Source organism: Rhinolophus hipposideros (genome assembly GCF_964194185.1).
Source record: "Rhinolophus hipposideros genome assembly, chromosome: 14".
NCBI lineage: Eukaryota > Metazoa > Chordata > Mammalia > Chiroptera > Rhinolophidae > Rhinolophus > Rhinolophus hipposideros.
Window position 1 is genome coordinate 50,035,691 of NC_138060.1, and position 13,684 is coordinate 50,049,374.

The following is a 13,684-nucleotide window of genomic DNA, read 5'->3' on the forward strand; positions in this document are numbered from 1 at the left end:
TCCCAACTGCCTCCCTCACCAGCGAGGTGTTCTCGGCAAGCCACCACCCTCTCGGAGCCAGCCAGGAGATAGGTACACACTTGTCAGGGCTGCCGCGAGAATTCCAGGGAGACAGTATGTGCAGTGGGCTCCTTGTGGCTCCCTGTAGTCACTTAATAAATAACCCCTCTCGCCTCTGTGTATAGGAGCCTCTTACTGAACAGAAGTCCCTGTTATCTCCCACTCAGTCTGTAGACATTTACTAGCGTGGTCAGGCAACCTCCAGAAGGGGTCACATGTGATGAAAGAAGACAGAGGAGGCATCAGAGAGCCATGTCAGCAATCTAACCATTTGGACCTGGACCTCGTCACGATGCCATGATAACTTCAACAACACACCCAGTCCTCGGTGCTCTTACAATGCCTGGCTCGTAGTCTCCGCCCAGCGCCCCATCTAAAAGGTCCCCTCTGGAGCAGAGCTGCAGAACCAGATGCCACCTTGCCCCTTGGCATCTCTCGAGGCGCCTTTCACACAGCCTGTCTCCTCTCCTGCCACGTGGTGCTGCCAAGCCAGGAACCACCCACTGCCTCCTCGCTGTGCGCGCACAGCAGGTAGTTGGGGCCGGATGACTGCTGTCAGGAAGCTGATAAAACCTGCAGTGTGTGTCGCCTGAGAGGTTCAGGCAAGAAGGGGTTGCGAAGCTTTTGCAGGTACAGGCAGAAGTTAGTGCCTTCTGAAAACGTATGCTCCCTGCTCAGGCTGTTGATCCGAAAGACCTCTGAGTCCTGTCAGCTCTACCTACAGCTGTAGGAACCCAGGTCTACATGGAGTCCAGTCTCCCCTCTCTCTTCGTGGGGAGAGAGTGATCCACTGGGAGCTGCTGCGCTGGTCTGCTAGAGCTCAGAACCGTCCTGGGAGACTACCTAGAACACAGAAATCGTGTGAATTTGTCTAAAACATGTATGCATTCGTTGTCAGATTTCTGAGTATTTTTCAAGAATTTTTTCTTCTCTGTGTTGATAGCAGTGAGAATAGCCAGCACTCCATATTGTTACCAAGGAAGAGAAGATACATTCAGGGATGTTGCCATTCTGATCCCCTGTGGTCTAGCCCTCGTCCTTCTGCCATCACCCTGTGGGATCTGGGAAGGGAGGGTTCTGTCTATCGAAGCAGACAAAAGCTTCAGGAAGGCTCTCCAGGCTTTTGTTATCTGCTGTGGCTTGGTGGCTTCGCCTCCTGGTGAGCGATAGCTGTGTCATGCGTGGCCAGATCCATTTCCCAGGGCGAGCCACATCAGTGCTGGGGCGGGTGTATTTTATCAAAAACTGCATCAACCAGAGAAGTCACTTTTCTTCCCCAGTTCATTCCGTTTATCACCTCATCCCTCAAATTTTATAGGCCTGACGGTGTAAGAAACGTCCTGCCTTTCATTAATAAAAACTTTTGGAGGACAAAATGCGCTTATTTTTACTGATTTCCCATTTGCTACCAGCTAAGTTTCATGTTTTAATCTCTCTCTCAAGGCACAAATCCTTATTTAGTCAGCCGGTAGTATAAAAAATGCTAGGGTGGTTAAACAGAGGCAAAATGTTTGCATGTTTCCTGGCACCGAGCGTTCTTGGTGAAGGAGCTGGTAACGTGGAAAGGGCCCGGAACCTGGGGGCTCGTCTGCTGTCCCAAATGAGTGCCCTCTGTGCCCTTGTTACTTGTCATATGTGGTTGTCTGATTTTACATCTAATTTAAGGCCTGGCTCCGGTGCTGCCCCCTCTGTGCAGCCTTCCTTGCTTTGAAATGAAGCTTGTGGCCCCCACTTCCCGGCATCCTCTCCTCCTTCTGTCTCCTGCCATGCTTGGCTGTTTCTCGTTTCCCAGCGAGATTGGCAACTCTGTGAGGAGAACCTCCGTGGGATTCTATCTTTGTAGCTCCTCCCTGGGGTACCCTTGCCCCTTCCCCCTCCCCGCCCCCTGCCCTCCAAGGCTCCATGTAGGGCTTCCCACACAATGCACGCTCACTTGAAATACATGCGTTGAAATGAAAGGCAGATTTTCAGTCGAGCATTACAGTTATTTGTGTCCACATTTTATTTTTCTTATTAGGTCAGGGCCAACCATTTTATTCAAACTTTTTCCGTAAGGGCCAGGTAGAAAATGTGGGACTGAGAATCGTACGGTCTCTGTTACAACTACTCAAACCTGCTGTTACAGCACAAAGGGCACGGTAGGCAGTACATACATGAATGATACACCTGAGTTGCAGTAACACTACTTACAAAAACTGGCAGTTGGCCCTTAGTGTGCCGACCCATGAACTAGGTTATCAGCTTCTGAAGAGGCAGGTCTGCATCTAACCTGTGTAGCGAGTGCCACGCAAAGAGCGAGGGCTCCACACATGTTGGTGTAGGGATTGTGAAATGAAACAAAAGGCTGAACTTTGAGCTACCCCTAGGCAGATGCAGTGACCCAGCAGCTCCACTCCTAGGTACACACCCACCAGAAATGCCTGCAGCAAAGGGTATGTACCAGGTGTTCTTAGCAGCACCATCTGTAACGGCCCCAAACGGGAAACCATCCCAGTGCCAGTCAACAGAAGAGTGGATACATACATGGCACTGTATTCACACGTAGAGTACACAGCAATGGAAATAACTGCTATTGCAAAAATGTGGCTGAGTGTCACAGGTGTGATGTTGAATTGAGACAAAGAAGGTAGACAGAAAAGATTACATGCTGTAGCATTCTATTCGTGCTGTTACAAGTCAGGAGAGGGGACCTTTGGTGGGGGAGGGGATGTGACTAGAAAGGGGTCTGAGGGGGGCTTTCTGGGGCACTGGTTATGTTCTCTTCCTTGGTCAGGGTGCTGTTTACATGGATGTGTTCAGGTTGTGAAAATGCATGCCGTACATTTATGATTTGTGTACTTTTCTGTATGGGTGTTAATATTTGAATAAAGCATTTGATTTAAAAAAAAAAACGGGAAAGAAGTTTATCCAAATGGTATTTAACCAGAGACCACTACCACAGCATTTTAATTTCCTGCATGGATGCTGTGGACTCCCCCTTCTACCTCCTGCTGACCCCAGATCTGGGCTCCTTGTCCCGAAAATGGGAATATAGAAACCTGGCCCCTTCTTTCATCTCTGTCACTCACTCACGGGTACAAGAGCAGAACCCAAGGTTGTGTGGGAGCCCGTGGTCCCTACCTGGGTCTCTCCCGCTGCAGTCCCCTCGTCCTCATCCGCAGTGGGTGTGTGACGGCATCCTGGCTTCCCTGTCTCCTCCGCAGAACATCGTAGCGGTGGGAGCCGGGTTCTGCGACGGCCTCCGCAGTGGAGACAACACCAAAGCGGCCGTCATCCGCCTGGGGCTCATGGAAATGATAGCCTTCGCCAGGATCTTCTGCAAGGGCCAGGTGTCCACAGCCACCTTCCTGGAGAGCTGCGGCGTGGCCGACCTCATCACCACCTGCTACGGGGGCCGGAACCGCAGGGTGGCCGAGGCGTTTGCCAAGACTGGAAAGGTAGCCCTGGGCCTGCCCTCCCCTCACCCCTGCCTCCTCTCTTGATATCCCCTGGGCTGGGTGAGGCACATTCCAGTGGAGATGGAGGCCAGCATTTGTTGTTTGGGGGGTTGTCCTGGGGACCTGTCTGCTTTTCCTTAAAGGTACTTGAGGTTCCTGTCCCTTGCCTTGTATGTCTTCATCTTTCCCGGGCTCGCAGCGAAGGAGCGCAGCTCCCCTCCCCCGCTCTCCTCTTGAAATAAGTGAGTCTCCAGTCTTCACCATCATTTCCCCCACCCATCCTTTGTTTTTAAGACCATTGAAGAGTTGGAGAAGGAGATGCTGAACGGGCAGAAGCTCCAAGGACCTCAGACTTCTGCTGAAGTGTACCGCATCCTGAAACAGAAGGGGCTGATCGACAAGTAAGTCACCCATTGTCCATGAGACAGTCAGCATCCACTTCTCTGGTGAGCAGGCTCGTCGGTGCACAGCTGTTTGACAAGTGTGCGCAGAACTTGACGGGGTTAGTTCTGTCCTTTGTGTGACCTGAACGTCTGTGGCAGGAACAATCTGGCTACGCTAAAAATGAATGTTTACACAAAACACAAAACCAGGATCAATTTCAGGGGGAAGAGCTCAATTCTTCCTGTGACAAAATACGAAGTTGAAGATTCTGGTTCGTCCTGTAGGGTGTTTGGTAAGAGCTACATGTCCTAAGTTTTAAATTTAAAAAAAAAAAATTGCTTTGTTGTTTTTATAAAAAGAGAGAGTCTTGTTAATAAACTGCCATGCATTCAGCTTTCTGGGCTGATCACCTGGTAAAGGTGGGCTTGGATCAGCTTGATTTGTCTCCTGATCCAGGGAGTAGGCCCTCAGCACCACAAAAGCTGCCCGACCTAGCTGAGACCCAGGCCCTGCCTGCCGCACAGCCCTGTTAGCTTGCTGATTCGCTGAGCCTTCCTCCATAATCGTGATGCCAATCACACCACCTAGTAAATGTTTATGCAGCATAGTCTGTATATCCTTAACTCTCCGTAATCCTCTTTGGGAGAAGGCAAGTCTGGTTGCCTGGGAGAGTAGGGAGCTGGGCAGCTGTGTTGATGCTGCCAGGAGGTGGTTATGGGTGGCGTCTGCTGGTGTTTTGGTTGTGTCTCCCTCATCCTCTCAGGTCAGCCCAGGTGTCTGCTGGCCCCAACCATGCATCTTCACATCATGCCGCACCCAGCTGTCCCCCTTTTTACCCAGTACAAATGGATCAGCCTTAGCGTTCCCTATTTTAAGTGGAAAGTGAGGGAGGACAGGGTTTTTGTCTTCCTTCTTTAATTTGCGTTTTATTTTTCTGAAATGGCTTTCAGAATCAGCCAGGCAGAGATGAAAGTCATAAACAAGCCTCCAGAGGAGGAGAATTACCTTTAAATCGTGACTAAAAGGAAAACACCTCTGACATGCATGGTTTTCCTCACATACTTAACAGCAGACAGCGATGTGTTTGTGTGTGGTTGGGCTACTCTAAAGACCATTAAGTCTTTATCAGGAATTTGTTTAAAGTCTTTGAAAAATAACCTGGGTGTTTGGCCATGGTTAGTGTCTCCCCATCACAATTTTAAAGTGGCATCTGTGTGCTACCAAGGGGTGCCTTTGATAGGACTTTATGAATTACCAAGTTGGCTGGCAGTTAGTCTGTGTTCACCCATCATTTCACTCCAGGAGGGTACAGACTGGAACTGACATTCTGGGATCCGAACCTGCCTGAAAAAGCAGGTGTAATCAAGCAGGTGCAACTCGGCTCTGAGCAGACGCCTCTCTTCAGTCATGTCCCATTTTCTGTCTTCTGATTAGAAATTGAACAGGCTGTGCGTGTGCTTAATGAGGTCACTGCCAGTTAGAGGGGCACCCCCTTTCTTCGGGCTGGAACGTCGTCTTGTGGGACTCCCCCTTGCCCGGTGCCTGCCTCCCGAAGCTGCACAGGCAGAGCTGAGTTCTGCCGTTCTCCCTTTGCACAGCCTCTTATCTTGAGTTTTTCTTTTCTCATTCCAGCCATCACTACTCTGGTCTTCCTCTATTTCCTTCTCTCCTTTTTCCCCTCTTCCATTGTTACAGAAAGAGTGATGAACAAGAGAGTGATGAAGCATGTCATATTTTTTAGCTCTTCTGTGCCCTAGTCTCTTTACCCACAAAAATCAAGCTGGTAGACCAGATGATTGCTTGGTCCCTTCTACCTTGAGTATTCAAATTCATAGGCTTCCTGCTCTAACAGAACGAGGACTGTGGTCCTTAGGTTGTTATTTGAGTCAGCCCGTCTCAGTCCAGTACAGGCATGCCTCGTTTTGTTATTTCTTCACTTTAGAATATACGAATATTTTGAAGATTAACCTACATCTGCACCTAGAAATCTCATTGAATGCCTGCGAAGCATTCCACGGTATGGGAAAACACCTTCTGCTCACACATGTTCATAAAGACACATGTACAAGGAAATTTAATAAAACAAATTTTGTAACAGCAGAAAAACCCAGACAACTTTAATATCTCTCAAGAGGAGACTAGAGAAATTAAACTGTGGTTTTCCCACAACAGAACGCCACAAAGTGGCTTATGCAACAGAAATTTCTCACAGTTCTGGAGGCTGGAAGTCTAAGGTCAAGGAGTGGGCAGGGTTGACTTCTTCTGAGGCCTCTCTCCTTGGCTTCTAAGTAGCAGTGTTCTCCCTGCGTCTTCACATGGTCTTCCCTCCATATGTGTCTGAGTCCTAATCTCCTTTTCTTCTAAGGACACCAGCCATATTAGATTAGGGCCCACCCTAATGAGCCTTTCTTAACTTAATTACCTCCTTATGGGCCCTGTCTCTACATACAGTCACATTGTGAGGTACTGAAGGTTAGGACTTCAGTGTGTGAAATGGATGTGTGTGGGATGGACACGATTTAGCCCATAACTGTTTTATAAGTTCCTTGAAGGCTGAGACCCTATTTATAATACTGCACAACCCTGTACCTAGTTGAATCCTGACACATCCTAAGTCCTTAGTTTCCATTAGTGGGGTTGCTGACTGATTGGTTTATGTCAGCATTTTTCCATGAAATATTGTCTTTGTCCTCCTTTCACCTCTAACCTTATTTAGAGAGTTCCCCAAACTGATCTAATTGGCCTGGTAGCATTTTATAGTCTTAAAAATAGCATTTAGATGAGCAGCATAGCTAATGGTTGTGTGGGCTCCAGAGTCAGAAATCCCCCCTTTCCCCTACATTCCATATCCCTTGTTAAAGTCCCATCTACAGAATGCACTTTGGAAATGCTGATTGTGAAAGTTGGGAGTGCTTTTGGCTGCAATAGCAATACTCAGTTAAAAATGCCTTGAACAATAGGATGTTTTTCCTTCCATAGCAAGGAGTCTGGAGATGGACATTATTGATGTTGGCTCAGTGCCTGTAAATTAGAATCTCAATGATCCTGTTGGCTTTCCCTCAAACCCTCAAGATGGCTGCAGGAGCTCCAAGCATCACATACTCACACAATTGCACTCAGCCGCAAGAGCAGTCTGGAGCAGCAGATTCTCCCTCCAGTGCTTCTCAAGGAAAGAAATATCTTCCCCAGAAACCTTCAGCAGATATATATGTCTTTCTGGCTAGAACTTGCTTACTTGGCTAATTCCAGGTGAAACAAAGGCTGGGAAACTGAGCAGTAGGCTATTTCCAACCTCAGTAAGGAGAGAAGGGGTTCGGGAATGGCTTTGGGTGGTCAGTCATCACCTGCCACCCCGCTTTAGGGACATACAAGTTGTTCTCATCATAGGAACAGGAAAATGAAGCCACAGAAGAAGCTAAAATCTCTAGGCTCTGACTCCCATTTACAAGAATTCATGCACAAATACTGAGCACCTGCCCCTTGCTGTGCATGGTATCAGGCCCTGATAACACCGGGGTGAACAAAAACGACTCGGGCCCCAGCTTGGAGCTCATAGTCTGCGACACAGTGGCCCTCTTGCAGCTCTGTTCGTAAGCTGTCATTTATTGTACACCCACCACGTGCCAAGTGTTGCACTATATACTTTACATGTAAGTCATTTAATACAAGAGGCCCGAGAGTCCAGCCCCATTTTACAGATGAACGAAGCGGGGCAGAGCGGTTGTGAAACTTGCCCAGAGTTAATAGACTGGGGAGTCAGATTTCATTAAGTCTACGTGACTCCAAAACCTAACAAAATATTGTGAGTCTTAAAAAACCCAGAGTGATAGACTATCAAAGTCATAGGACCTAAGCTGTCATTTAGGATTCTAACTGGATAATTTTCAGAATGGCTTTTAAGACTCTGTTGATTCTGTCAAGCTCACTTTGGGTATGTGTGGGTATGTGTGTGTGTTTAAAAGCCTGATTGACATTAACTTTGTTGTTTCCTTAATGACATCTGCCATACTATTTGCTGAGCCAGCTGTACCCTGGGACAAGGTTATCTTTTCTTACAGTGGGTTATTAGCCCACCCCTTCAAACCCTCATCCGTTTCAAACTTTCATTTATGTGTGTTCACATCTTGGAAGTAACAGCAAAATAAATCCAGCTTCCGACATGAGATCAGTGTCTGCTAATTGTGGATCCCCACATTGATTATTGAAGCATTCCAGGCTGAATTATTTATGGTGATGTGTGGGCTGCCTCTTCTTCATCCTTAGATGATCATTTCTGGAGAAAAGAGAGCAATATCCCCTTGTAATTTAAAACATATTCTCTAATCTTTTAAAGTAGTGACAGAAACTTGGACTCATTCCAGATTTGACCAAGAGCCCACGCTACCTCTCCTTCTATGAATGACCACAGGTTACCCTGTGACGACGGCTGCGTGACTTGTTTGTAGACAGTGCACTCCAGTTAGGCAGAGAATGGTTTAGGTTGTAACAAGATCTTACGGCCCACAGTGCAGAGGCTCTTTGCAGACCCAGTAAGAGCGGAATGTAGGAGGTGGCCGCAAGGTGCACACTAATCTGCAATCTGTTAGCAGAGAAAACGAATTTGTCCTCTGAGGTAAACCGGATGGCTTAACTCGTCTTTTCTCATTTCCCCCCATTAGGTTTCCGTTGTTTACTGCCGTGTATCAGATCTGCTATGAAGGCAGACCCGTTCAAGAGATGCTGTCTTGTCTCCAGAGCCATCCTGAGCATATATAAAGTGGATCGTGCAACAAGTCCAACAAAGTTCTGCCTTTCCAATCACATTTTGGGGTTCAAATGGAAATGGGGACGTGGCAACAAGATGTTGGCTTGACTCTCATCCCATCATGGATGTATGTGAATTTTTACAGGTTTGTTTGGCGAAGATGTATTGGCAACAACTAGACACACACATATGGACGTGTGAATGTGTGTTCATTTCTCATTCTGTGGATGTTTCTATGAACCAAAATTAAACGTCCTTTTTAAAGATTACTTTTGAAATTTTCCCACTGTGGTAGCTTATAAGATTGGAACAATCTCAGCTAAATTTTTTAGATCTAATTCATATGTATTTGAGTGAAGGAATTTCTTTTTTCTCATGACGTTACAGTTTAACCAGCATTAATAACATGATAGAATGAAAGAATGAGTGTGTCCAAAGATCAACATACTGTAACTTTTAAACACTATCTCAAAGCCAGCATAATTAACTACTTCGATCGAGAGTTGATCTCTTTTTTTTTTAACAACTAGTTATTTTTAATTAGGTAAATAACTTGAATTTCCTCTCACTGCAGTTTTCTGCATTTTTAGCCTCTTTGCTATTCATTAGCTGCCAGAATGTACTTTCATAAAGGTGAAGCAGTGGCAGAAGACAAAAAACTCATCTGGGATTTTCCTGCTGTGACTGACATCTTTTCACTAATGACACTTGTATGATGCTTTTTGTTAGGCAGTACTTTTGTGTAAACATTTCCTTTAAGCATCACAGGTTCCCTGAGAAGGGGCTGCTACTATTCCTCTATTAAGATGCAGTCACTGCCTGCTCACCTGGTGAGGAAGGGCAGAGCCAGGAGTCAAGTCTCGTGCTCCTCCACCCCACCACGGGGCCCCAGGACCTTCGCAGATGTCACTGGGCTGATTTGTCCTCCAGCTAATTCATTGTGGCACATGCCATATGCGACCTTTCCTGAGGCCATAGGAGGGCTTCCTGCAGCTGAGATTTGTGTGGGGTGTTGTCTAGATGGATACCACTCAATGTGTGGTCCTCACTCCATCAGCTTCACTCGGAGTCTCTTAGCAATACAGGTTCCCGGCTCCCATGCAGACGTCTGAAGTGGGGTCTGGTATCTGTGCTTTAACATGCCCTTCCATTTGTTTCTGATCCTCACTACAATTCTAGAACCACTACTTTAGAAAATTTAGATTGGCATTTCTCAAACCATGTTCCGTAGGAAACTAGTGTCCTGGGATCTAGTGGTGGTTCCGGCGTAGTTTGGGAAAAGCTGCGTCTCCATACCCCTCGTAAATGTGTAGAGTGTATGTTTGTATGTTGGTGGAACCTAGTAGGTTTATTTAACCTAGCTAGTTCCAATCACATTAGATTATGGAGACTTCTTTTGGCAAGGAAACTTGCCGAAGTTTCCAGGGGACACTGTTCTAGGCTGAGGTGACCTTAGGACAGCTTATACCCTTCACTTCCTATAAGAAATTAGGATGAGTAACTACCTGTGGTCGTGTTAGGTCTGAGCTTTTACAATTCAGGTCTGCCATGAAACTTTGATGAAGCTTTAAGGTGACACCGACAAGTACAACCCGGTAGATGTTAGCCTCGCTGAAACGCACATTATGTGGAATAAGAGCTTTTAATACTAGAATTAGAATGAGAATTACTGTATCTTCTTAAATGAGATTGGTTTCGGGATAGCTTTACAATTACCTTACATAGCACTTGATAAAATGTTAAGGGAACTTAATGAATGTCACATATATATTCATGGATTTTCGGTCACTTTGTGAGATTTTGACCTTTTTTAGTTTCCAGTTTGGGAATTTTTTCCTTCTACATCTGAAATGATTATAGAATCGATTTTTGTGGGAATTTTGAAAACTGTCCAAAACATTTGAGGGGCATTATAAAGCCCCATCCACAGAAGTATATGAAAGCGCACAGAATGCTACAAGTTTCATTGATTTTCGTGCCACTATTAAGTTAATCAATTTTGCTTGTCTTGTGATTAATCTTTTTAAAAGTTTGTACATAGGTGACAAAGTGTTACTTTTTAAGCTGCATAGGGGCGGTAAGCTAATTGTGGTGTCTTTTAAGTAGGATAATCAGATGTGAGGAATTAGGACTTAATGTCTTTTATGTCCTCTCATCGGTATTCAGCTTCCTGCTCTGGGTTTTGTACTTGAGTGTTTTTTCTGTACAAATGCTCTTACCACTCTGAAGTCTGCTGACTGTACCTCTTGAACATACTTATGATATTCTGCACATGATGGAAAAAGGCAAATTTTGTAAGTTTGTGCTCTGCTAACTGTAGATATTTATTACTCTATGAGTTTTCTATTTTTATAACCACCTGTGGTCTTATCATCTATTTTAATTCACATTTCTTACTAATTATGGTAGTGGGGAGGGAGACATCCAGAAGAGAAGCTTAATTTATACTATTTCAGCCAATCTGTGAATGTAAACAACTACACTGTTGCCTTGCTATAATCTAATCTACTATAATGTGGAACAAAGAAATAATCAATCTTGAAACCCATCCAGCAGGTGGAGTTGAGCTAAACTCCTTCTGGTTTTTCATTTAACTCTTTTTTTTTTTATCTATCTCTTTAACTATGACATGGCCCCATGGCATCGGCCTAAAGAGTAGTAAGGTACCAGTGTACAAAGTGATCTGTAGTTTTTCCATTAGTTCTAATCTAAGAGCCTTTTACTTCCATGTATACTGTATTTGTTTACAGACTATAGGTGGATATAATTTAAGAGCTTGGTTTAATAAACACTTAACCCCCCCAAACCTGTGCTACTGATCTTTTATATTTAATTGGTTAATAGCTTTATTGTTTAGGTCAGGTCTTTTGTTCCCCCTGAATTGTGCTGCATTAACAATAATAAAAGGGCAATTTTTAAATTTTTTCTTGGGGAATATTGGGGAACAGTGTGTTTCTCTAGAACCCATCAGCTCCAAGTCACTGTCCTTCAATCTAGTTGTGGAGGGCGCAGCTCAGCTCCAAGTCCAGTTGCTGTTTTCAATCTTTAGTTGCAGGGGGTGCAGCCCACCATCCCAGGTGGGAATTGAACTGGCAACCCTGCTGTTCAGAGCTCGCGCTCTAACCAACTGAGCCATCTGGCTGCCCTAAAAAGGCAATTTTTAAAAGAAAGCCTTCATCTCTAATTTTAGTCTTCAGACACATCTGTTCCTTCACATTGCTTGCTAATATTTGTATATAATATAATTGTAGGATGGAAGCTTTCCAGTTCCAGTCAGCCACTGGATTAATGAACTAGATTAAATCCACCCCTGCCCCCACCTCAAATACTCAGAAAAGCTAGTTAAATATAACCAATGTCCTTTTAAAATTATTTGTTTATTTGTTTCAGGCGGCCTTTTATATGCAGGGCTCTTCTCACACAAAAATTGTGAGGGAAATCCCCAGGAGCCTGACGCTAATACGTGGCTGACAGCCAGAGTGGTGAGGCCACACAGTGGCTCTGTGGCTGCCAGGGGAGGGAGTGGGAATTCTCTCCATTATCTAAGGGTGTGGGTTATAAAGCTTAGGCTGGAACTACAGCTCTCCAAGGGCTACACTCCGGGGGTGGGTGGGAGGAGGTTGGAGCTAAGAAAACCCATGTGTAGGCACAAACAAGGAAGCTGGACTCCAGATAGAGAAAAAGTGTCTTCTGAAAACCTGTAATTATGAGACCAGCACCACAAACGGATTTGGGGTTTGAATTTTTATATCCAGGAAACCACAAGCAAACAGTGAGCATAAAAATGGGAACTTGGGCCAGTAATACCAGTAGATAGCTGGCAGAAGCAAAAACACAAAAACACTGCAGGAATCCACACTGGATCCAGGCTGCACAGGCTTCCCAAATAAGATCCTACTGAATATGCGTTTAAAATATATATAAAATAATTACAAAATCATTGTGAGCGAAAGTCAATAGAATTTTTAAAACAGAATTAGGTGCCCAGGGTTTCAGGTAATTAATTGAGCAATATGATAAATGCTTTGAAAGGTAATTTTAAAACTAAAGATATAAAGGGAGCATTAAAGTATTAAGCACAGGGCCGGGCCGGTGGCTCAGGCTGTTGGAGCTCCGTGCTCCTAACTCCGAAGGCTGCCTGTTCGATGCCCACATGGGCCAGTGGGCTCTCAACCACAAGGTTGCCGGTTCAACTCGAGTCCCGCAATGGATGGTGGGCTCCGCCCCCTGCAACTAAGATTGAACACGGCACCTTGAGCTGAGCTGCCACTGAGCTCCCAGATGGCTCAGTTGGTTGGAGCGCGTCCTCTCAACCACAAGGTTGCCGGTTCAACTCCCACAAGGGATGGTGGGCTGCGCCCCCTGCAACTAGCAGTGGTAACTGGACCTGGAGCTGAGCTGCGCCCTCCCCAACTAAGACTGAAAGGACAAAACTTGACTTGGAAAAAAGTCCTGGAAGTACACTGTTCCCCTTCCCCAATAAAAAAAAAGTATTAAGGACAAATTACTATAGGTAAAAAATGAGCAAAGCAGACTTGAAACCAAACCTATCGAACATCTAGTAATGAATATAATTTAAATTATGTCATTGGACAGATTAAAAAATAGATTTGATAGCTGGAGATGGAATTAGCAAACTGGAAAATACTAACAGAAAGCAACAAAGAAAAAATATTTGAGAACATAAGAAGTGGAGTACAGGATACAAAGATTCAACATACATCTGATAGGAGTTCCAGAAGACAGAACCAACATTTTGACCAGCATCTTTCCATTTCCCCCACCTTCAATCCCTGACAAACACAGTTCTCTGTTTCTATGAGTTCAACTTACTTAGATTCCACATATAAGTGAGGTCATACAGTATTTGTCTTTGGTTTATTTCACTTAGTATAATGTCCTCCAGCTTTATCCATGGTGTCACAAATGGCAGGATTTCCTTTTTGACAGTAATATTCCACTGGATAGGTATATACCACATTTTATTTATCCACTCATGCACTGACAGACACTTGTTTCCATATTTTGGCTATTGTGGATAATGCTGCAGTGAACAGTG

General features: G+C 45.1%; 1 protein-coding gene across 1 annotated transcript in view; it reads left to right on the forward strand.

The window, feature by feature from the left end:
* Positions 1-8,894, forward strand: part of GPD1L (glycerol-3-phosphate dehydrogenase 1 like) — a 40,311-nt gene extending 31,417 nt beyond the window's left edge. Inside the window, exons 6-8 of the mRNA XM_081073390.1 lie at positions 3,264-3,497; positions 3,792-3,898; positions 8,540-8,894. Coding sequence (XP_080929516.1) covers positions 3,264-3,497; positions 3,792-3,898; positions 8,540-8,636 — 438 coding nt within the window. The 3' untranslated portion in view covers positions 8,637-8,894. The remainder of the gene's footprint in view (positions 1-3,263; positions 3,498-3,791; positions 3,899-8,539) is intronic.
* The last annotated feature ends 4,790 nt before the right edge of the window (positions 8,895-13,684 follow it).